Genomic DNA, 25,519 nt, shown 5'->3' with positions numbered 1-25,519 from the left:
CGAACTGCTAGGTTGGCAGGAGCAGGGACCGAGCAACGGGAGCTCACCCTGTTGTGAGGATTCGAACCGCTGACCTTCTGATCGGCAAGTCCTAGGCTCTGTGGTTTAACCCACAGTGCCACCCATGTCCCTTACCACTTTGAGTAGCATTGCATTAAAATGTGATTGGGTAGAATTATTTTGTATCTGCTTGGAAGCATCTTCTGAAGTGTTTTAAAACATGGTTTAAAGTTTCAGGGTAATAAAACCTTTGAGAATTTTTCACCCTTGACCAAGGTTGTAGTTCTAGGGCACAGTGCTGAGGCAGACTGTGTTAATAAGTCATTCCCTTGTGTGTGATCTAACCCATATTAATATAGTGGAGTCAGCGGATGAACCTGAACTACTTGTTGCAGCTTGAAAGTGGGTCACAGAGTGCTTTCGGGACTTAGGACACTCTGTACATAAGTTGGACAAATCTAGTGTGTGTTACATTCCTGATATACAATTCAGTTATCTAGAATTTGTTTTTTACATTTGTATCTCATCTCCCAAGTAACTAGGTAGGCTGTGCAAGTGTGAGTTGCCTGAGGTCATCCAAGTGAACTTCATAGGTGAATGGGTATTTGAGTCTGGGTTTCCCCACAGCCAAACCCAGTGCCGTCGAACTGTACTATACTATTTCCTGTATCTTGAGAGACATTCCTCTCTCAATACTCAAGGTAGTTTGTGCGCTTCTATTGTATCCCATGGCTTCCAATTTCTTCCTACATCATTCATGTTGCCCTGTGTATAGAAAAGGGCAGTGAAGTGAAATGAAAGTTTCCAAAGATGCTAAGGTTGAAAGCAAGGGACAGGAAAAAGTCCAGGTAAGTGTCACATAGGCAAATACTGGTAATCTGTACTAATGGTTTCTCTTACAAAATTCCAACCCTAATATGCAATCGAAGAGATGCAGAGGTTTTTTTTAAAAAAAATAATCTGTGAAAGAGCACAGATATCAGCTTAATGGCTGGATTATAAAGAGATTAAATGGGATATTGTGAGTCATGAGGGCTGGGCAAGGATGACTCTCATTTTCTCTCCTGAGGGTGTAGGCTGAATCATGTACTAGTTCAGACTTGTTTTAAACATCCAACAAATAAAGTTAAGGAAAGTTCTGGTAAGGGTTATGTGCTAGAATAGAGAGAGCTACGTACACAAAGTTTGTTGTCATTTGTCAGTTCTTGAAAGTATGTGCTCTTCCTTTCAAGAATTCATATGAATTAGTACTTCACAATAGTGACAGAAATTATCATTGTTACAGCTATTAAATAATAATATACAACTTCAAATTAAAGTATCTTAAGAAGATCACTTAAAATAATAAATATACAAAATACTATTACAAATTCAATTGACAAGCATATAGCTGGGTGAATCTTGTATGGAATAAACTTTGTATTCAACTCTGGGAAATGGCAGATAAAATATATATAAAGAAGAGGAGGAGTTTGGATTTGATATCCCGCTTTATCAGTACCCTAAGGAGTCTCAAAGCGGCTAACAATCTCTTTTCCCTTCCTCACAACAAACATTATGGGAGGTGAGTGAGGCTGAGAGACTTCAGAGAAGTGTGACTAGCCCAAGGTCACCCAGCAGCTATATGTGGAGTCTGTATTTAAATGAAAAAAACGATGAAAAGGAACTGTCTGTCACAAGGGAAATGCTTTGGCAAAGAATTTAGCCATTTCTGAAGAGGGAATAGATGTCAATAGACAATGATTTTAATCATCAGCTGATTATGCCAAACTCCACCTCCATCTGCCACTATTTTGTGGCTGACTGCCCTGCACCACTGTTTTGTGACTGGTGAGTCTCAGTAATTCCCAGCCATCTCAAGTAGCCTTAGGAATAGAAAGTTTGATAACCTCTAATCTACACCATGTTCATTAGCACTGACAAGTTAAAGTAATGCACAAATGAGTATTTAATACCTCTTCAAAGGAACACAAGGTGCACAGTATTTTTGTTAAGGATCTCAGCATTCATGGGTTAATGAGAATGAATATTTTTGAAATAGCATGTAACTAATTTGTTCACAATTATCTCAAACTAAACTGCATTGCTGTCTATACGCTTTCCCTACTGCAGGAGTGGGAAACCTGTGGCCCTCCAGGTGTTTAATTAAGACTCCAGTTACCATCAGTTCCAGCTGGCACGGCCAATGAATATGGATGATGGGAGTTGTCGTCCAGCAACATCTGAAGAGACACAAGTCTCCCACAATAGAATAACACATATTTAGCCTTGAAACTTCAGTCTTGACTCATTTATTCACTCCACTTGCCCCAGGCTTGCATATTGTAATGCAGCTAGATTCATACTGCATTTCCCTTTTAAATAGGTAGGAACAAACTTTAATAGACAGTAGTATAATTTATCTGTGCAATGACATAAATAAAAAACTGGGCAGGCGAGTGATATGATAGCCAGTCTTTTTCCCAGCCCACATGTCTTGTGCCTGATAACACAAGACAGTGGCTGGTATACAGGCAGCAACCATTTTAAGTGTGTCCGATATGTGCGTGACTGCACATCTGATTCTCGATGAACCTAGAAGTGACCCAAAAAGTCACAAAAAGGGGTGGAATGGGGTGTGTGCAGGCCTTTTCAGTGGTGTTTCAAATGAATGCAATTTCACTTAAATGTGTGGCGCCTTTGGAACTTAACTCTCGTGTAAATTGGGAGTTGCCTGTATGCACATAAAGCTGCCATTTTCTGCCTATGTTTAAGCTTCAGCAGAGTTGTCAAAGACTATTTTTCAATCTCATTTTGATGTTGTTTACATTTTTTCACTACATCCACATATACCTGCCCCCTGAGGATAACATTTCATGTTGAAGCAGACTTTAGTCCAGGAAGGCTTATCCTGTAATACTTTTGTAAATGTTTTAAGGACCATAAAACTATTCGCTTTTGTCAGATCATTAATCCAGCTGGTGTAGTACTCTCTCTTGCTGCCTGTAGCAGCTCTCCACGGTATTGGCAGAGATCTTTCCCAGCTCTGTTACTTGGGGGCCTTTTAAATTGGGGTACCAGTGATTCAGTCTGGGATACCGTGTAAATCATGTGCTTAGAATCATAGACTTGTACAGTTGGAAGGGGTTCTGAGGGTCATCTAGTCCACCCCCTGCAGTGGAGGAATCTCAACACATAACTCCCCATCCGATTAGAAACCTTTTATCACTGAGTGATAACCTCCCCCTCCCCCATTCTGCCAGTTCTGAGACCTTCTGTGACACAGGAAGGTAATGTGGTGTTAATTTGGTCTTTGGAGAGTTGTAAATAGAAATACTTTAGAGGTAATTACTTGATTTCATTTGGGGTCTCTTCTTCTTCATATTTCTTCTTCTCTTTTTTCTTGATTGTCAGCCACACCGCCAAGAGAACCAGGGCAGGGCCCCCCATTGCTCCACACACTGCTCCCGCAACTATGCCAAAATTTTGTGCATCTGTTGATTCATAAATACATACAGTGTTACGTTTGCCAAAGAACAAAACATTTTGCCACAATATGTTGTGTCTGTTTCAGTGAGTTTCCATGCAACTTAATCCTCTTGTATAGGAGTTTCTAAAGAAGTTCTAGTACTGTGTCCAAAAGATAAAATAACAGCATACTCAAATTGCTATAGTGAACTGCATAAACACTGTAGTCCAGGTTAAGCCCTTTTTACCTCTTCTCTGTTGAATGTCCCTTTATTCATATTTACATTTATTTTAGGAAAAATAAAGCCTTGATAAATCTCTGTCTACTTCTGGATTAAAGAGGTGAAATTTAAGTCGGATCACTTTCACAAAGTGTTGTGAATGTTTTTAATCATGTTTATGTATTTGTATTATTGTTATTTTTTGTTGTAAATCACTTTGGGAATTTTTGTTGTGAGAAGTAATTGATACATTTAATAAATTTAAAGTAACTATAACAAGACGGGCTGGTTGAAAAATTCCTTTTAGTGACTTCAAGTTTCCACCTTAAACATGCTCTCTGATACACATTCATTCAGTCTACAAATATTTTTAAATGTATCCATAATGTACATTTTATGTTTATTACAGTAAATATTATGAAATGTGTAATATAGTATCCAAATGTATTATTGCTGTTTATTTATATTTTTGTTGCCTAATCTGTTGTTGCTCACAGATTCTTTTAACCTTGGTGTGCCATTATTTTGGCATTGTGACCCATGTATAATGGTTGCTGGCCACAGGCTTAAAGTGTTCAGTTAATATGTATTAAGTAGCACATTGTACCACAGTAGAACTTTCTAAACTATTTATTACTTGACTGGGTAGTTATTACATTTATAACCTGTCTTTCTTCCATCTAGGAGCTTGGGTAGTTTCCAGTCTCCCATCCAGTCATTGAGCAGGTTTTAGACCTCTTTATCTTGAGCAAGGTGGCTGCATCATGCATCACCAGACCATGTCATGGGACAAGAAAAATCTGTTGAGAGAGGTCATCTTGTTCATACGTGATGGCTGCTGGCAGCATGGTGGTGTAGTTGTGGCTGTGGAAGTGCACCAGTGGAACTAATCCAGTGCTTCTGCTGGTGTGCCTAAGTAGCTCTGACCTTGCCTCTGCCCAGTTCCACCCAAGTTCTTTCTAGATAGGCTGCTGTGGTGATGCTTGTCTTGGGAGCACAGCTCCTTCACACCACACAAAGCAGTTACTGTTTATTGTTGTGAGGATTCTCTTATTCCTCTTGTCCCTTTATTTAAAAGCAAATCTATTCCTCATGGTTGCACACACCTAGATTTGTGTGTATGTTGGCAAAGACTTGTTGCCAACCATGTGAGGCTTACCCTTATTCCCGTGTCATGGGGAAAACAGTTTTCCAAAAACCCTAATCGCTGGTTAAACTAACTTGGAAAACTTCATGACCCACAGTATTGCTATCATTAAGTGCCTAAGCAGGAAAGCAAAACTCATTCATTGCTGTGAACCCTTCCCATGTAGTTTTTACTCAGCTTCTGGTTATAAGTATATTTTATTGCGCTACAGGAAAATAAAAAATTATTTCTGCCTCTTCAGTCAAATTTGAGGCTCAGTATAAAATTAGGCAAGTGGATAATTCAAAATTGTGGCCTTTACTTCAGAGACATAGCTCATTAATGAAACCTAGAGATGCTGCTTCTACCAAAAATATATTAGTTTGTAGGGATCCCTAAATAATAGAATCATAGACAAGAGTCATCTAGCCCAACCCCCTGCAATGCAGGAATCTCTTGCCCAACCTGAGATGCAAACCCACAACCCTGAGATTAAGAGCCTCATGCTTGACCAAAGGTGAGCAGAGAACACCTGAGATTGATAAAGGAGAAAGAGGGGTGCAGTTTCTAGACCCAATGGCTGACTACAGGGTCTTGGTTACTGTGCCTTGGGAGCAAAGCTTCATTGTGTAAACTGACAGCTATTGTGTGGAGAGTTTGGGAGATGGAGAGTGATGAAGCCAAGGTCTGAACAGCGGCCTTCTAGTTGTTCTGCTTTTCTATAATATTAATGAACTGTCTTTTTGGTACAATTGACATTCGTTGTGAATTTAATGTTTAATTTAGTATTGGGCCACTTTGCCCTCCTCCAGCCTTAAAAACACTTGGGATTCCCTGTATACTTACACTGCACAGTCACTTTTACAACACAACTTTCCTGCCCTACTTCATTAGAGGCAGTACACTGGTATAACCCTGTCGCCATCCATGTGAGGTTCTTCAGCAGAACTTGTGCAGGATTGGAAAAATCTGGGGGGAAATCAAGATTTCATGAATTAGGTAGGACAAGGATACATTGTTTAAACATTGTTTAATACCTAAATAAATAATGTAGAACCTTCTGTATCTCTTGCAGGGAATAATGATACTCTACATGTCAAAGACTTTCAGCTTTTTATACTTTATACAGAAGACCCAGAAACATTCCCTGCTTTTGATATCTGCCATAATGAGCAGCCACGAGAGAACCTTTGCTGAAGGTGGTTTTGGGACAACAATGAACTTACTGATATGTGCCATGGGTGGCAGGGACCCAGCTTTTCCACCCTCTTCTATACGCTCCCATTTGTACATTATGGGTGTAGTGCCAGAGACAGTATTGCACTGTAAACTGATTTCTTTTCCTTCTATCATCTCTCCTTCTTTCCAGCATTTGGGTTTAGAAGGTTTTTCTGGGAATAGGAAAAAAAATAACAGATTCCTACTATTAATTGTAAGGCAGAATAACATGATACTCAATAGATAAACTAAGTACTTATCTTGGAACAACTTCATAAGAGCCTTACCTAGAACCTTCAGGGTTATGTGGGTCCATTCATACTGCCCCGCATTTTTAACTTTGCATGTGTATTGGCCAGCGTCACTTGGCTGCAGGAAGGAAATCTCCAAAGAGGCATCTCCAGTCCGGTTGTTGGAGGCAAATGAAACACGACCCTTTTGTTCATCATTAAAGTAAGTGTAGGTGTTGCTTCCTGCATAATTTATCACCTGAGAGGCAGAGAGAGTCCACTCATTAGTTACTTTGTTCTTCATTTCACCATTGCTAGTTTAATAAAAACAAAATCTCTAGGATTTATTCGTATTCCAAGGGCTTTTCCACACTTGAACATTGTTCATCTGCTAACCCACTAGCATGACTACCTCTCTGAAAAGTTTTATTTCTGTCTTTCATAATTTGTCCTTGTAGTTAAGGGTTAACCTTCAACATTCTCTGAATGAAAATTGGACAAGAGTAACTTGTTCTAGATGTGTTGTCCTCAGTGCTGTGATTCCTTCATTGCAGGGGGCTTCACTGTAGTTGGAGTCCATTCCAACTACAATTCTGTAATTTTGGCAATGCCTATTTTCCTTCTGCAGCTATATTTCATAAGATTTACATTTTGTTTAAAATCATGCTTATGATTTATTTCCTTTAATTTGTGTCTGGGGAAGAATATGTCTTTTTATACACAGTAACATTGTTACTTAAGACAAAAGTCTTCTGATTCAAGCTTTAGCCTAGGCTTTTAGAGGTAAAAAAATTGGCTTCTTGTATGACAACAGAGGTATTTAATCTTTTCACTCGAGATATTTATTTATACTCCCATCTTTTCCCCTGATGGAATTCAAGGTGGCTTACAGATAAAAATAAGAACTGCTATAAATTTCTTTTAAAAAATCATTGCAAAAAACCAATTATAGAATTAAAACTATATACAGTACATATATAAAATATATTAAAACCACACAAATAATTACAAGAAAAACAGCATGGCACCAGCCCTTTCATTAAAACCAGTCAGTTCCCTAAAGCCTGTTGGAACAAGAAAGTCTTCACCTGCTGGCAGAGGGACAACAAGGAGGGTGTTCCAGAGTCTGGGAGCAGCCACCAAGAAGGCTCACTCCTATGTCCCCACCAAGTGCCTGTAAGGGTGGCCTCTCCTGAAGATCACAAAACCCAGGCAGGTTCATGTGAGGGAGTGCAGTCTTTCAGATAGCTTGTACCTAAGCTGTGTAGGGCTTTATAGGTCATAAATGGACTGGTAGCCAGTGGAGCTGTTTTAACAAGGGAGTTGTATGCTCCCTATAACCAGCCCAAGTCAACAATCTGGCTGCAGCTCTTTGAACCAGATTAAGTTTCTGAGCAGCTTTCAAAGGCAGCCCCACGTAGATTGTTACAGTACATAATCCAAACATAACGTAACTAAGGCATGTATATCCCTTTATGGAATAGTTTTGTGTTTCTTACAGTGTTGTTGGCATCCATCTGTCTCACAGTGTGACTAATGTTTAACAGGAAACATTTACAGCCAAAAAAATCTTTTCATGTTTAAGGCTGCAGTTGTATATACCCTTACCTTGGAGTAAGCCCAATCAAAGTTAATGGGGCATACTACTTAGTTAGACATGTTCAAGACTGCACTCCAATTCTTCTAAATTTTCTAAGTTATCCTTTTCACCAGAAATCTGTCATCCAACGCGGGAGCTCTTTTAAAATATAGAATGGCTGGTTTGCCAAGCAGGCTCCTTGTATGCTTTTAAAATGTGTAGTGCTTAGTAATCTATGTTAACTAGTTTTGCTATCTCGGTGTGACCAAAGGTGTGGCTGGTGTTTCCCAGTTTGCATTGTAACAAAAGTCTCTTCATAGGACTCTGAAGTCTCATATTGTTCTGAGCCAACTTTATATATTAGCATACATGCAGGGACGAACAAAGGCTAAGCAACACTCAGGGCGGGGCAAACCACCGGCTGCGCAAGCATTGTGTCACTACGTACGACGCATGTGTGGCATTGCTACGTAGGGCGCATGTGCAGCGTCACTATGTACAGCACATGCGTGTGACACCACGCATGCGTTGTACGTAGCAGTTTGCCGCCGGCAGTGCCCGAATGCCGTACAGACAGTGGTGAGATCCTCTGCTCACCGCCGTCTGTACGGTGCTTGGGCAGTGCTGGCAGCAAACCGCAATGTACAGCACATGTGCAGCATCGCTACATTCAGCGCATGCGTTCAACACTGCATGCGTTGTACGTAGGAGTTTGCCACTGGTGCCGCTCAAATGCTGTACGGACAATGATGGGATCCTCTGCTCGCGGCTGCAACTGCGAACAGAGGATCCTCCATATGTGACTGTGGCGCTGCAATGGCTGCTTGCGCTGCTGCGCCCGGGGGTGGCGGGGCGAGCACCCCGCGGGGTGCCACCTTGTCACCCCCCCAGACATGGCACCCGGGGTGCACTGCCACACCTTGCGGCGCCACCGCATACATGAGGGCAGAGTTATTTTTCCAGAAAAAGAGGTTCCTGAGCTCACCATGAACTTCTCCCTTGTTCTCTTAAAATGGCAATGACGCCCACCTGAGAGGTGCTGGAGCTGAGCTCCATTGAGCTCCAGCTCATAAAATCCCTGGGTGAGGGCAAGGTTGTTTTATTCCTTTAACCCCAGAATCTATGTGGGGATAGTGTGAACTAAGGAACTTTGAATTTCAGGGGATAGACATACCACTTTCGGTTCAGCATCAGAATTCTTTAGCAGCCATTCTATGTCTAGGCTTGTTTGCCCCAGGCGGTACAGTCGATGGTGACAGGGCAGAGTAATGTTTGCTTCGGCCACTTTCTTAAATTCTATCTGAGCCCGTGACAGCCAAGTGGAACAGGATGCTGAAAGAGAAAGATCAAGTCAGATGCTTCCAGTAATCCTAGATCAATAAATTGCTGCCTTGGCATTTCATGTCATGTTCCAGTGAGAGTTGTGTTCTGTGGGGTAAGCTGCTTTGAATTGATCAAGAAGACCAGATATGAACATTTAAAGCAATATTATTCCTATTAACAAATGCAACCAAAATGGAGAGGGAGAGAGTGACTTGCCAAGATGATGAGGCTACACTGAGGTGGAATCTGAACACATTCATCACTCTGTCAAGAGGATCATAGTGACTTTTACGTATCATCTTTGTGTTATCATGGGATGCTGGGGGTCTTGTTCTGTGTTGCAGATCAGTTGCTTGGTAGGCATGTCACAAGTGCAGCCTCACTAAAACAGAGTTTGGTTATCTCTTGCTTTACAAAATAGAAGTTAATTTGTATCTACAGTATTTCAGATGAGCTGGCTGGTAGATTATTGACTGGTTTACTGCTAATCTAGATACTGTTTACATACTTTTTTTTTAAAAAAAAAATTATGCTGATGCTGGCAAACACCAGTGGTAAAAACCGGTGTTGCCATGTGCACCAAACAGATGGTAAACATAGAATTCTTTTAAATGTTGGAGTTAATAAAAGGAACATAGGAAACTGCCTTATACAGTGGTACCTCAGGTTACATACGCTTCAGGTTACAGACTCCGCTAACCCAGAAATAGTGCCTCAGGTTAAGAACTTTGCTTCAGGATGAGAACAGAAATCGTGCCCAGGTGGCGTGGCGGCAGCAGGAGGCCCCATTAGCTAAAGTGGTGCTTCAGGTTAAGAACAGTTTCAGGTTAAGAATGGACCTCCGGAACGAATTAAGTACTTAACCCGAGTTGCCACCGTACAGAGTCAGACCTTGGTTGGTTGATTTCTGCACTGTCTACACCAGGCATGTCCAAAGGTCAACAAATTCAGTCCTAAAAAAAGGTCAACAACTATGGTCGGCCCTCACACATGTTCACTTCATCAAATCTGGCCCTCAAAAAAGTTTGGACACCCCTGGTCTACACCAACTAGCTGTGGTTTCAGGCAGGGGTGTTTACCCCTGAGCTGTGGCTCATAGTGTATAAAAAATAGTTGCTAAAATAGTGATAGGTTTGGTTGAGCCCAAAAGTATTTATAGTGAATGAGTGTATGAGTAGAGTATGATTTAAAGCAGCAATCAAAACACTTAACTCCCTTTTCTTGAATAGTGAGTTGATTTTCGGCTGTCTGAGTACTGTGAGTATTCATCAGAACAGTACTGGTTGTAGCTTCCCTCAAACTGTAAAAAAAAACCATAGAGCTTGAACTACTGGTTTTTAGATTCGCACACTCTTGGCAGAAGCCCTGCCCAGAGCAAGGGATTTAATTTATGTGGGCTATGCTTAAAGAACCTGTAGCTGAATATAGGCAGGGCTAATCTGGAAGCGATTGTCCTGGTACCATTGGCAGCATTTCCACCCATATTGCGTTGTTGTGCATCGAGGGGCTGTGAAATGACAATTCCCTCTCCTCAAACTCCATCCATTGACCTATGCTACTTTGTGGTGGGATTAGGAACAAAATTTTATGACTTGTGATTGATAAAGCTTTTGCTTACAGGTTGTTAATAAGAAACATATTATTTTTAACTTAAATCTCTCCTAGCAAAAGAAAGCCAAGTACAGTGGTACCTCAGGTTAAGTACTTAATTCGTTCCGGAGGTCCATTCTTAACCTGAAACTGTTCTTAACCTGAAGCACCGCTTTAGCTAATGGGGCCTCCTGCTGCCACTGCACCGCCGGAGCATGATTTCTGTTCTTATCCTGAAGCAAAGTTCTTAACCTGAAGCACTATTTCTGGGTTAGCAGAGTATGTAACCTGAAGCGTATGTAACCTGAAGCATGTAACCAGAGGTACCACTGTACTGTACCGTAATCAATGGCAAAATTGTACTGTATACAGCTGACAATGCTATATTGATGCTTCCAGAGTTGGCCGCTAGAGGGACTCTGATACTCATGTGAAATTTAGGCTGAGAAAGTAATGTAGACAAAACAAATAGATATGGAGTGTCTTTGTTTTTATCATGTGTGCTGTTTTTGAGATGTTTTCTTAAATTAAAAAAGGGAGAGTAGACACCCCAGTGACAGCTTGTTTTAATTGTTGTTTTTTCAGTTGACCATCTTTAGAGCAGCCAGAAAAGAGAAGCAACAGAAAACTAATAATAAAATGTCATCCCAGTTCAATTTATATTATTTTACTGTGAAATGTTGGTGTGTTCATGATGAGTTAATTCATTTGTGCTTGCATTTCAAAAGGCTGTTTCGCTTTATCTAGTTTTTGGCTCTAATTCCCTTATGGGGTATCCAGAGTCTGTAGAGTCCCTCAGGAGATTTCTATCAGTCAGAGAGAAAGCAGAGGCCAAGCAGAGTATATTGAAAGGAAAGCGGCTAGTAAGCCTGATCTTTATTAAAGGAAATAAACTGTTGCAACAGGGTCCCCACTCACCACATACAGGAGGGAGGAGAACCCCGAACAATGGTGCACAAGCCCCTATAAAGACTTTTGAAATTGCCCACCATGTAGCCCAAGACCACCCACGAAACATCATACATACGTCACAGAAGGAGGAAGTCTCCAGCAGAAATTTGAGAGTGTTGCTTCTCTCCTGTCTGCCATGATACCCGATAATGCCTTACTTGATTGCATTTTCTGGGTTGCCTGGCCATTCTTTTGAGATCGTAAATGCTTTAGTTCCGGAATCTCTTACGCATATTGATTGTTTGCTCAGCTTAACAGATACTTGCCAGACTGTATTTGAAAAGGGAGGTGTAAGCCCCTGCAGTCCAAAGACAATTGGAAAGCTTTTCCCATTTCCTTCCTCCTTGCAGAGAAATATCTGAGGACAATTTGGGAGAGTCAAAATGGCTTCAGGGTTGTTCTCCTGTACTATTTTAGACGCGAGGTTTATGTACTTATGTATGTGTTTGCCTTGGACATTTATGAACATTTATTCTATATTTGAGACCTTAGAATTCTTATAACACCAGTTTGAGGAAACAGGAACAATGAGAGTGACAGACACACACACACACACACACACACACACACACACACACAGACATTCTTGCATTCACCTTTTCAGGATAAATCCTAGCCTCCCAGGTATGCAGAAAATTTCTGCTGAATTCACTGTTGGCAAAGTAGCAACAAAGACCGTAGTCGTGCATAGACAATTTATTTTGATAAAAAAACGGTGTGTGTGTGTGTGTGTGTGTGTGTGACCCTTATATAACTTAAGCCAATGATAGGGTGATATGATTACATTCAAAATGTTCAGGCCTTGCATGTTACCTTTTTCTCTCGTGACTGAAGCGTGTCAAAATGCACATTAGGATTACTTATTTGAAAATTAATTACCATGACTTAACACGGGAGTCCCTTAAGTGAGAATCTAATATTCTGGGAGGAGAAAGAAGACTGTTGCTTTGAACTATCACGGTCTTAACAGCTTTTTCTATTCCCACCATGAACATACTTGCACATTTTGCAAATTATTCTGAGTATTCGTAAATTGAAATGCGATCCCTTGAAAGTACACATATCTACACAGAATTTGCTCATGGGCAGGCATCCTTTGTTTTTTCAAAAATACTGCGAGAAGTTTCACTGAATCGGTGAAATTGTGTGAAAACAGTGTTCTATTTTTACACACAACACAGCGCATATTGATGTATATGCTCCCCCTCTCCCCAGTTACAGTGGTACCTCGGGTTACATACGCTTCAGGTTACAGACGCTTCAGGTTACACACTCCGCTAACCCAGAAATAGTGCTTCAGGTTAAGAACTTTGCTTCAGGAGAAGAACAGAAATCGTGCTCCAGTGGCACGGCAGCAGCAGGAGGCCCCATTAGCTAAAGTGGTGCTTCAGGTTAAGAACAGTTTCAGGTTAAGAACAGACCTCAGGAACGAATTAAGTACTTAACCCGAGGTACCACTGTATAGCTAACACTTCTGGTAGTTAAACAGCCCAGGAACCAGGTCCATATTCACAACTGAGCTGGACCTTGTCATCGCATTGTGAAATCAAAGCATATGGCAGTGAATCTGCTCAGATTTGGCTTCATGAATGGCATTGAGGTGGAGAAAATTAAAATGAATGGTATGGATAAAATACTCATTTTTAATAGTACTTTGTGTTTCTAAAATTTGTACCACAAGAGGGCAGAATTCACCCAAAGGCCATGGACGTTTGAGTTTGTTATCTCTCTCCCTCTCTCCCCCACCCCCCTGTTTCTTGATCACATGTGATAAATCATAATCTAGTGTACAGTATATGTGTTCTCAGAATTCAACCAGGTCAGCACAAATGTATGTGAGTTTCTATTTGTAAGCTACATTTATAATTTGGTAAACTTAAAATCTGGGGAAGAAATAGCATGTATTTTTGTATTTAGTGTCAGTGATTCTGAAGAAAGTGCTACCTAACTTAAGACCTGAAAATCTAATGGCAAGGAACTTTCAGATTTCTCAAAATAGTTTGGGGGAGCCTAACCATCAAGTTTGACCAAACTGCGGGAGGCAGTGGAAGACAGGAGTGCCTGGCGTGCTCTGGTCCATGGGGTCTCGAAGAGTCGGACACGACTAAACGACTAAAAACAACAACAAACAAACCATCAAACTGTGCCTATTCTCTAGCTAAGGCTGTATATAAAGACTTTGATTAATTGAGCCTACAGTTTATGCTTGAAAGGGTTAACTAAGAAGGCACAGAGGTAGGAGATAAAATGGATTGTGATACACACTGCAAGCTTCTTCACTATGCAAATTGGATTCACCTTTGAACCCTAGGCATCTTGAAAATCCTTTTTATCTACAGGGAGTTTGGTTCCATAAAATCCTATGTGAAACAACTGGCCTTTTAAAGAGGCAGGGCTTTCATGTAAGCAGTTGGTACTGTATGGTGTTCACATCTATCCTACCTTGCATCCATTGAAAAACTCAGTCTTAAGCAATTTTGTAATAATACTTATTAATTTGTTAAAGATGGATAGAGACATTGACAGGCTGCTGTACAGCCATAGAAGAAATTGATGTTTGATTCCCAGTTTAGCAAAACATTGCATACATTCAGGAAATGCTTTTCCTTGAAATGCTTCTCCTTTTGGGTCTTGCTTCTGCATTGGTCCTGATGCTGTCAACTATATTTTTATTAGATCAAGTGGTATCTTAACCACTCTCCTGCTGCTTCCTTGGGACAAATTTTCACTGCTATGTTATAATGCCTACAAACACCATGGGCTGTGACAAGAATAAAATATTGTGTAGATTAACCTGGAGAAGTTGGTTTTTTTTTTTAAGAGTTCTGTGAATCTAATTCTATACCAACAAAAAATGATACATTTGTAGCCAAGTAAGTTCTACTCAGAGTAGACCCATTGAAATTAATGAACCTAAGTTTGTAATGCTCATTAATTTTAATGGGACTACTAAGTATAACTAACATTGGCTGCAATTCTGTTTTCAGGCTTCCTTTTCTTCACTTAAACTTTGATTTTGCTATCCTTAATAACTTCAGAAGTTGAGCCAATGTGCAAGTGGTGCCTTTTTGCAGATTTTTTCTTGCAGAGGAGGGGAAAGTTGGAAACGAGTTGGAACATTCTGTGGGATAATCACTCAGTTATGCCCAGACGATGTACATACTGGGACATCTGCTCTTTGTATTCTTTGGCTAGCAATGGAAGAGAGGCTATAGGTCACCTTCTCCCGAGAGTGTGAGCGCTCAGAATAAGTGAGACCCGGCCCCACACGCATGATGCTTGCAGCCTGCTTTCCTAGTCTGATCTGTGGTTTCAGGAATTTGGTAGAGAGTCAGAAGTGTCTGGTTAAAAAAAATATTTTATTGCAGTCAGCTCCCAGAGGGAGCAGCTAGCTAGGCTCAAAACAAAGAGGACAGAGAGGCCCATCAATATAAAACATAGTGCCTCAGAGGCTCTACCTAATTTGAATCACATGCGCTTAAAGTTTCAAGTGACACAAAGATAAAATGAAAGTAAATTTCTTTGCTCTTTTAAGCATTGTGAGGCATTTGAGGTCTGAAGTGAAAGAAATTAGTAAGGATCAAATCAAGCTATAAAGAACAAATTGTAGATTTAAAGATTAAATACCACCCGTCCACACACATACCAATTAGAAGCAGTTATAAGGTGGAAATATGATGGTTACTGTGCAGATATATATATATACCTGTTGAATCATGGGTGGTGGTCAACAGCTGTGTAGGTGGGGAAGTGACCATTATTTTCCTGGTTCCTTCACAAAAGTTGCTGTACTAGGACAGAATGTACGATGAAATTTTGAGAGAGTATTAAAGTGGAATTGCTGATGGAAAAATGGGCTGGAGATTGCGGCTGTTCTGTTTTTGGCAGAATGCCATAAATAAAAGGATATTACCTTTAAATGTGGCTGAATAGCCATCATAATCAAGCTTCTTTGGGGTAGAAGCTGAAGAAAGCATTATTTGTCGGACCAGCCTACTTGAGAAATCACACTGAAAATTGGAAAGAGTTTTGGAATGACAACTGTTGTTTCTTCATATTTTATGTCAGTATGTATTGCTAGTAAAATATGAGAAATCTAATAACATGGCAATCAACAGCTGACAATGTCTGCTTTGAGCAATGTCTTCCAATTTTAACTGTTTACAAAATATTTATCTTATGAGCATTGCAAAGTTTTGTTGCCTGTTGCCTGAGGCTAGGTGCCCTCTCAACAGACGAAACAGTTTTTTCCTGATTATTGTAACATACCAAACAGCAGGTAAATTATAGCCTCTGATGTTCAGACCTTCACAGAGAACTTGACAGTACTGTACAAGAAAATTGTCTGCAGTTATTACATCTGCAGCTGGAGACAGGAATACCTGAGGCATTTATCCAATTTGTTTCAGTTGCAGGTACAAACTCCTAGGGAAGGGAAGAGAGATGGAGGGCAGATGGGTGCATGTACTTGCTTGTCAGATGTTCAGGTTAAGATGATAGTTAACAGAAAGCCCAACATATTTGGGTTGCTAAACCTTGCCCTGGATCTAAATATTGCACATATCAAACCTAATAATGCTGGTTGAAGGGAGACTATGATGCATGGCTAGATGGGAAACAATATTAAGAATAGGCTGAGGGGTAAACCCTACAAGAATCTGGAGTAGAGTCCCTAAGATGTTTAGATGGTGTCTTGTATGCCTCTTTCCTGCCAACAAAGGTCCCTATAGTTAAAGCTATGGTTTTCCCAGTAGTGATGTATGAAAGTGAAAGCTGGACCATAAAGAAGGCTGATCGCCGAAGAATTGATGCTTTTGAATTATGGTGCTGGAGGAGACTCTTGAGAGTCCCGTGGACTGCAAGAAGAACAAACCTATCCATTCCAAAGGAAATCAGCCCTGAGTGCTCACTGGAAGGACAGATCCTGAAGCTGAGGCTCCAATACTTTGGCCACATCATGAGAAGAGAAAACTCCCTGGAAAAGACCCTGATGTTGGGAAAAATGGAGGGCACAAGGAGAAGGGGACGACAGAGGGCGAGATGGTTGATAGTGTTCTCGAAGCTACCAGCATTAGTTTGACCAAACTGCGGGAGGCAGTGGAAGACAGAAGTGCCTGGCGTGCTCTGGTCCATGGGGTCACGAAGAGTTGGACACGACTAAACGACTAAACAACAACAACAAATGCCTCCTTCCAGCCAAGCTGGTGACAGATGTATTGCTCTGCTTTCCTTTGGACCCATCAGCGAGGGGCTTGCCATCCGGGCAGCCCAGGACCTTCATACACACTGCCCAGGATTGTGCCATGGAGAGATCACTTTGGGGCTACTAACACAACAAAAACAATGCAGTAGGCAGCAGATATGAGTTACTGGTCTGTGCAGTAACAGCAGGCATTGATTCTCCAGGGTTTGACGTCACTCCCAGAAGCGCACTCCATTGTCTTTTGAGACAGATGGATGCCAAAAGCAGTATACGTGTACAGTGTATTCTGCATCATCATGATAATCTGGGATTGTGACTGATCTTAACAGTGATTTTGTCTGCTAAGGAAGTTGTTTTATAAAGGATCAAATTAGCCCTTAGTTCAATCAACTGCTGGTTCAAGTCCCTAAGCCAGAAAATTAAACTTTTACCTATTCTATGACAAATACATAACTCTCCCACAAGGATGCCCTGAGCCACCTATCTTATAATTGTTGGACTATGTAAACATGATTAGATTTAATTATAATTTGTCTTTCTGTAGGCCATCATAATGGGATGTGGGTGGCGCTGTGGGTTAAACCGCAGAGCCTAGGGCTTGGCAATCAGAAGGTCGGTGGTTCGAATCCCCATGACAGGGTGAGCTCCCATTGCTCAGTCCCTGATCCTGCCCACCTAGCAGTTTGAAAGCACGTCAAAGTGCAAGTAGATAAATAGGTACCACTCCGGCGGGAAGGTAAACGGCGTTTCCATGCACTGCTCTGGTTCGCCAGAAGCGGCTTAGTCATTCTGGCCACATGACCCGGAAGCTGTACGCCGGCTCCCTCGGCCAATAAAGTGAGATGAGCGCCACAACCCCAGAGTCGGTCACAACTGGACCTAATGGTCAGGGGTCCCTTTACCTTAGGCCATCATAAGATTGTCACGATTCTGCACTCCAGAAGGCAAAGATCTACGAATGAGAAAAAGCTTCAGCGTGTATGCAGAAGTTTTCTTACTTATTGCTATTTAATACTTTCAGACATGTTTACCTCATGGCAAGGTACTTGTCCAACAACCTGTCTGGTTCCGGTGACATTATACACTTGCTTGTGTCAGCTGTTCAGGTGTCCTCTAGATATAATAGTACTAGTATGATATCTGAACACCAAACATTTCTTGTATAGCAATAGAAAAGTGAAGAGGGGGGAATAGGTGTTCAGAAGCACATGTCGCTAAAAGTTGACCACACAGCAAAAGGCAACATGAGGCAAGATGTGGCTATTTCCAAGACCAATGTTTATGCAGGATTACACTAGCAAAAAGTGTGAAGGCAGCAGATGTTGTTGCCCCTCAGAGACAGAACAGAATGTAAAGTTTGTGCGTAGAGGCAAGTGAAGATACAAATGCCGTTCTGTTGCTGAGTGTTGGCATTTATCCCTTCTATTCAGCTGCGTTTTGAGAAATCTGTTGTTCCTACACCGATGGGGCATGTAAGATCAAAAAGTTACATTTATTCCAAGACAGCTACCCAGTTCTTGAAATAGAACTTAGCACCTTTATGTTGACCTGACTATAAGTGGCCAGTTCAAGAGAAAATACAGTAGGACTGTAATGGCCAGTATGTCATCAAGCAGATTATTGCCACCAGAGACCCAAACAATCTCTGAAGGAGAGATGAAGGGGCCAGCTGTAAATCTTCTAGTCCGGGGGAGAAGATCCCTCCCCCTATGAAAGGCTGCTGAAGTTCCTTGACAGTGCAGTAAGACCAGCATCAGCAGCTGGAACGTTATTGTCTGTTAACTTCCTTTTTGCTCTTATGTCTTTTAAGTCTAGAGTATTTCTTTTGTAATATTGAATCTATTCTGCGTTTTGTTGAATTGTTGATTTTGTCCTATTTGTATTTATTTATATCTTTTGCAGATTGGCTCCCCCCCCTCCTTTTTTGTATTTTGATAATAAATAGGTGTTTGTTGTAAACTGCTTTGGGCACAGCTCACTGTGGACAGGAAGCATATAAATAAATTAAATCAACACTGGAGCTGCACACTGTGATCACTTGTATCTGAAGCAGCTCCTGAAGGTTGGCTGAATTTAGCAGTGTGGCTGGATCTGTTAATTTTTGGTGGGATTGAAGGTTTGCCTGACTCCTCCATGGATCCTGCTTCGTACTAAAGACGGGCCCGTGTGATTTGAACTCTTACTGCTGGCACTGGGTCTGGTTTAGTTCTGTTTAAAATCCAGGTCAAGCTGGTAGTTTGCATGACATTTGCAGTGATCTTCTTTGAAAGGGGAAGATATGAATTTTTTTTGAAGTCATCAAAATTAATTTCTAGACGAGTCATATTTATATCGAGACATTTGACGATAAAATGATAATGCTAGATATAAACCTTGCCAAATTCTAACAGAGTGAGTGTGCATATAGGAAAAAGCTTTATTTTGAAACACATGCACGTTGGATCTTAAGAAGTAACCTTGGTGTACCTCCCATCACAATCAATGAAAGTCACTTTTCAGGTACAAGCTTCATTCCCTGTTAGCCATTTTCAAGTTACAGTAGTGAAGTGCTCAGTTATGTTCCAATACTTGCTCATAACAAGATATGACAGTTCACGTACCCACTACAAGTGTTGCTAATATGAGACAAAAATGAATGCCTAATGTTCTGTGTCACTTTTCATATTCCCACCTATTCCAAAACATGCATGGATGACCACAGATTTCCTCTGGGCAAAAATATGAATGACAACAACAGCCACTCCCCCATGTTCCTTATAGTGTAGACTAGAGAATGTGAGTCTGTATCATTAAGATATTTTTGTGTGTTACAGTTTCAGTAAGCGTGGATTTATATTGCTTACTTTCACCCTTGTGGTATGCATATCTATGAATGCAGTTATGAAGTTTCTCATGCAAAAGTCAGCTAGCATAAAAAAGTATTGTGGGATTCTCAGTTCCTCCAGACAGGTCATTCCAAAGTTCTTCCTAGCCTATCCAAACCAGAAAGAGAAGTATATTTCAGGTTCTCCAAGTTGAATATGTTTGTTACTGAAGGGCGACTGGGCTGGGGGTGGTGTGGTGGTTTTTTTAAGTGCCTCTAGTACGTTTCCCCCCCACCACCACCACAGGTATTCTGTGTCAGTGGTTCCACTAAACTGTTATCTTTGAAGCAGTGGTAAATCAGGGGTTCAGGAGCTAGGCCATGGTGAGTCTACTTAACCAACTAATCTACATATCGTACCAAAAGGCATTTTGCTGGGATCAGAGGGTACTCCTCTGTATACACAGAAAATAAGTAATATCACGTATCCTATGCTGAGGCTCTCCTCAGGCAGATATAGTAATAAATTGATTAGATTATCATGTCTCTGAGCTATGCTGGTGTCTATTATATTCACATTCCTCACAACACTGCTTTTCCTTCTGAAGTGAACCTGCTTATTGCTGCCTTATTCTTAAGAGCCCCACCCCTGCCTAGTTTTTTGTCCCCAGTCACTATTTTTTCTCATTCTATTTGTGTATACACGCAAACACACACACACATATACAGAGCCTCTGATGTTTTCTCCTCTAGCTAAGGCCAAAGAGCCTAGGGATGTTGTCTGAGGAAAGCCCTGAACAAGAATAAACTTGTACTGTGTCCCAACAAGCATTCCTGTGACCTTTGCAGCTTCCATTGGGCACTTGTCCCAGTTTCAGAGTGAAGATGCCCTAGGTCTGGCTGAAGCTGCAAAGACCTTTTGCATAAGCAACCATCTTGCTATCAGTGACCTGAACAGAAAGATGCTTCAGCTGAGAGCTATGAGATGTCATTGAGCTTGGGTGAGTGAGTGAGCATAATGTTTCTAACATGCTGAACCAGAACAAATGTTGCTCCACGTGGGCTGCTGCAGAGCACATCTACTAATTAGATGTGAAAAGGCCAGCCATGTTACCAAGGAGCACATTCTATGAAGGTCAGAGGAAGTATATGTACCTTAGCCTAGGAAAAAGGGGTAGAGGGGTCGTTTTCCTTTGTGCCTAGGCAGCCCACTATTGCAAGAAGTTCTTTTGAGTTACAACACCTCTTAGTTACAGATGGCTTGTGGATCAGGTTTTCAGGATTCCCCCCCCCCCAAAAAAAGCTGATATGCACACAAATAACACCAGCAGAATGTTTTTAGAAGTTCCATTTGATACAATGTCAGTTAGATTGGCCCTCTTTCATTTGTACCTGATAAAGATTCTTGGAGGCCTCAAACCAACTTCATAGTTAGCTAAAAAACTTCTTTTAGAAATTACTTATTCTAACTGTTAAGAGTGGATTTCTGTTTAATTTTGAAATGCTGCTATTTAGTATTACTGTATTCTATATTACTTTAATGAATGTTGAATGTTATTTTATTTGCATATTGTATTATGCATATTGCCTTATTTATAAGACGTCAGCCACTCTGAGCCTGGCTTTGGCTGGGGAGGGCGGGATACAAATAAAATTTATTATTATTATTATTATTATTATTATTATTATTATTATTAAATGGGGAGGAAAGGAAATGCTCTGTTTTGAAATCATCTTAAACTTTAATTTGATAAACTGACAAAATGGCAAAACACTGACATTAATGAGCATTTTTGCAAAGGTATCGTATGCATACATTAGGTGATTTTTTTTGGGGGGGGGAGGAGAAATGAGTAGTTTTGAAACAACGCCTGCCTTATTCATTTTAACTTCAGTGCAAACATTTAAATCAACTCATTTTGTCTCATTGGTGACTCTTCTTTTCACAGCACATAGAACAGTGCCTCTCAGCCTCAGGGAACAACAGTTCTCTACAGTGAGGGGGGACAACAAAGCACAGCAGCCAGAGGTTGCACAAAGGTAGCTCTCAAAATTGGTGAAAACATTCTAACTTTACAATGCTTATGATTTTTTTTTCTGTGGCATTTGCCCCACCTCCCCAAGATGAGCTCTCTTGGGAAGTGGTGATTGTTTTGATAAATCATGCAGTGATCTATCCTGTTTGGATTAACGCAAAAGCAAATACACATGTGAAATTGAGAGCAGTATTTGATGGTATTAGAAAAATAAATACAATTTTTTGCATCTGAGAAAACAAAGCTTATTTGAGATCTTGTTTTATTTGTACCACCTGTGTTCCTAGCTAATGGGACAGAGAAACCTAATCATTTGTAGGCTTAGAGATGAGTTTAAGCCAAATGCATAGTAATTCTCAGGTACCTTAATGCTAGTAGCAGATACAACAAGGGTATTTAGATTTAAGCTGATACCCATTCACTAGAGTCAGGAAGACAAGACAGAGTGCACTGATGGGCAAGAATCAAGTATCCAAGTCCGAAATTTTAAGTCAGGAGATCTGAGATGTGTCAGGATGCAGAAAGCGGGGTTAATGCTGAATAAGATTTTCAGAGTTAAGGCAGTTTGGGTCCTTATATTGACAGAATGAACCTTGGATATCTATTTTAGTACAGTGTTCCATTTCTTGGTGGAGCTTTACATATTCTGGCATAGCATATAGGAATGGGAGGTGGGCACAGTATGGCTGTAGTCTTGACTGATTATCTATAATTCCAAATACTTTTCTGTTCCTCGCTTGAAGCTCCTGCCAAGCACCAGAATTCACAGGTAGAAAGCATTTAAATCTTGTTTATCTTCAGCTTCATTTGTGAAATGCAAATTCAAAATTAATGTGTTTTCTCTATGTTCATTAATTAGCCAACCAACCGGGTTAGGGACACAGCATATATGCCTGGTGACAGAGCCAACCCACAGTTTCATCTTGCAGATCCTAAGGCCAATCAGTTATCCCTTGGCAAAAGTTTGCTAAAACCACCTGACATGCATTTTATACTATTAAAAAAGAAACAATCTCATGGTTGGCACATTCCTGCTAAATATGAATTTATTTGGCAACATCAGCCACAAAATTAAAAGATGCCTGCTTCTTGGGAGAAAAGCAATGACAAACCTAGACAGCATCTTAAAAAGTAGAGACATCACCTTGCCAACAAAGGTCCGTATAGTAAAAGCTATGGTTTTCCCAGTAGTGATGTATGGAAGTGAAAGCTGGACCATAAAGAAGGCTGATCGCCGAAGAATTGATGCTTTTGCATTATGGTGCTGGAGGAGACTCTTGAGAGTCCCATGGACTGCAAGAAGATCAAACCTATCCATTCTTAAGGAAATCAGCCCTGAGTGCTCACTGGAAGGGCAGATCGTGAAGCTGAGGCTCCAATACTTTGGCCACCTCATGAGAAGAGAAGACTTCCTGGAAAAGACCCTGATGTTGGGAAAGATGGAGGGCACAAGGAGAAGGGGACGACAGAGGACGAGATGGTTGGACAGTGTTCTTGAAGCTACCAGCATGAGTTTGACCAAACTGCGGGAGGCAGTGGAAGACAGAAGCGCCTGGTGGGCTCTGGTCCATGGGGTCATGAAGAGTCGGACACGACTAAACAACAACAAACGATATGTTTGGTAGAAATATGAACATTTTACCTTTTATTCTGCTATGGAATATATTTTACACCACTCATTCATTTTTAAGCCTTCTATGAATTATTACAACTATTATTTTATTATCCTGTAATTTTATTCTACCTGCTTTTATGACTGCTTTTATTATTACTTTTAGCTTAATGTTTTGTTGCTTGTTTGAATAAAAAAATTAAAAGAAAAAGTAAGAAACTTTGAGAGCCAGTGTGGTGTAGTGGTTAAGAGAGGTAGTCTTGTAATCTGGGGAACCGGGTTCGCGTCTCCGCTCCTCCATATGTAGCTGCTGGGTGACCTTGGGCCAGTCACACTTCTTTGAAGTCTCTCAGCCCCACTCACCTCACAGAGTGTTTGTTGTGGGGGAGGAAGGGAAAGGAGAATGTTAGCCACTTTGAGGCTCCTTAAAGGGAGTGAAAGGCGGGATATCAAATCCAAACTCTTCTTCTTCTTCTAACTGCTATCAGTCTGAGATTCCAATGCGCTGTTTACAGCTAATTGTGAAGCAGACATCACAGTTCTGCTGTGGCTTAAGGAGCAGCACAACATTTAGCTTGAAGAGAGGCTCTGTGGATATAGAGCACTTCCAGACTTCACATTTACTCCCATGATGTTGCCAATACCCTGGGATTAAAAGTAATGCCTGCAAAGTACTGCAGCCATTCTGTCATCAATATTTGGGGTATGCTTCCCAAACTTAAATTTTCAAGTTTTTCCATGTTATTTCTTATTCTCATATCTGGCACTGAAAATGGATAATGTAGTGAACATCTGTAAATATATTTTCCCACAACTTCCAGTACCAGTCTTCAAAGTGATTGTGGGCTGTGAAGGCAGAAAGACCTGTTTAGATGGGTAGAGATTATCAGATAGATGACAGTGAATTGCAACTGAGAGCTATTGTAGGGTTTTTAGTTTGATGAAAGGCAGTTTAGAATTCCTATATATATGAGTAAGGGCAAACCCTCAGGAAGTCCATGGCTGACAACAGGGTTGTCTCATATGTTTGTCTTCTTAAGTCTTTATACCTTCCTAGGTTTTGTTTCAGAATTACCCATTCTTCAAAGTAGGGCATCTTGACTTTGCAGACACAGATCTGCCCACGACCATTCCTGGATATTTAAGTATAGACTCCCTTGGTCAGCTTCCCGTTAAATCAGCTTCACCCCGTCTTGACCTGGGCAAACTCCCTTGGTAAGCTGTTTCCTAAATGATGTCTGGTTTGAGTCACATGCCCCTGTGGACCTACTGTCCTTGACAAGTCCATTGCGGCTTGTATTGGGTCCTGGTATTGTATGAACTAGCCATATTTTTCCGGCTTTGTTTTTGTTTGGTTGTGCAAACAAATTATAGAGTTGGGTCAGGCTGCTTTCCATTGATGCCACTGCAAGGAGGAAATGAGGAAGTGTCATATGATGGAAGAAAAGGGGGATATTTAATATTTTTAGCTACTACTGTTTCTTGTGGTATTGAAACTGCTTAGGTGATGGAACTAGCTCAGATGTAAGCCTGTAGGTGGCTTTGGATTTTTGTAAGATACTTTATTTCTTTCAGCCAAATCCACATATTCCTCAGAGAGCAGAAATGGACACAAAAACTTATACTGAAAATAAAGAAAATATTGACTGAGCCAAGAACACCCACACACACACACAGGCTTGCACTATGATTCCTAGATGTTAAATAGAAATGGGTATATTTGTGGATGATTTAGGGCTGATTTCCTCACATAAGCATGTAACCTAAGATAATGTTTATGCTCTCACAAAAACTTTTTTTTAAAAAAAGAAGAAAGGTATAACTCTTTCATTTTTCAGTTTTGAAAACTGGAGGATGTACAGTGAGTGGCATGGAAATTTGTGCACCTGCCTGCAAAAGGTGTGTTCAGAGAGATCTGTGCAGTTAATATGTGTTGGACTTCTTATTTAATGGCAATTCAAAGAAACTGTTGGGCCAGGAATAGAAATTCAGACACAGATGCTTTCTCGAGGAAATAATACAAATGCAAGCAGCCAAACAAAAAGGAAGCTTTCCTGCAGGAATGAGAATCTCCTTGAATAAAGGGCAAAGTGAGGCACATCTCGCTAAGAGTGTGAGCTTCCATCATTGTCTATGGTGGCTTTTTGTTTTTATGTACGCTACAGTTTATATCGTAACAT

General features: G+C 40.8%; 1 protein-coding gene and 1 long non-coding RNA gene across 9 annotated transcripts in view; one reads left to right on the top strand and one right to left on the bottom strand.

Annotated features, from left to right (window-relative positions):
• The window catches only part of CLMP (CXADR like cell adhesion molecule), a 57,072-nt gene that overhangs the window by 4,543 nt on the left and 27,010 nt on the right, over positions 1-25,519 (bottom strand). The window contains exons 2-6 of the mRNA XM_080983639.1: positions 8,996-9,153; positions 6,300-6,501; positions 6,021-6,185; positions 5,641-5,763; positions 3,332-3,473 (exon numbers count right to left, since the gene is read on the bottom strand). Coding sequence (XP_080839765.1) covers positions 3,332-3,473; positions 5,641-5,763; positions 6,021-6,185; positions 6,300-6,501; positions 8,996-9,153 — 790 coding nt within the window. The remainder of the gene's footprint in view (positions 1-3,331; positions 3,474-5,640; positions 5,764-6,020; positions 6,186-6,299; positions 6,502-8,995; positions 9,154-25,519) is intronic.
• The window catches only part of LOC308464382, a 36,138-nt gene that overhangs the window by 8,596 nt on the left and 2,023 nt on the right, over positions 1-25,519 (top strand). Inside the window, exons 2-5 of one of the 8 annotated variants that reach the window (XR_013979978.1) lie at positions 20,541-20,696; positions 21,398-21,492; positions 21,641-21,731; positions 24,397-24,554. This is a non-coding gene — a long non-coding RNA (uncharacterized lncRNA). Of the gene's footprint in view, positions 1-19,998; positions 20,080-20,540; positions 20,697-21,397; positions 21,732-24,396; positions 24,555-25,519 lie in introns of all 8 variants that reach the window. The other 7 variants (XR_013979975.1, XR_013979976.1, XR_013979977.1 and 4 more) reach the window with 7 other exon arrangements.

Source organism: Podarcis pityusensis (assembly GCF_964106645.2).
Source record: "Podarcis pityusensis genome assembly, chromosome: 15".
In the NCBI taxonomy this organism is placed as follows: Eukaryota; Metazoa; Chordata; class Lepidosauria; order Squamata; family Lacertidae; genus Podarcis; species Podarcis pityusensis.
Note: the sequence above shows the minus strand (reverse complement) of the source record. Positions and strands in the feature narration are given on the sequence as shown.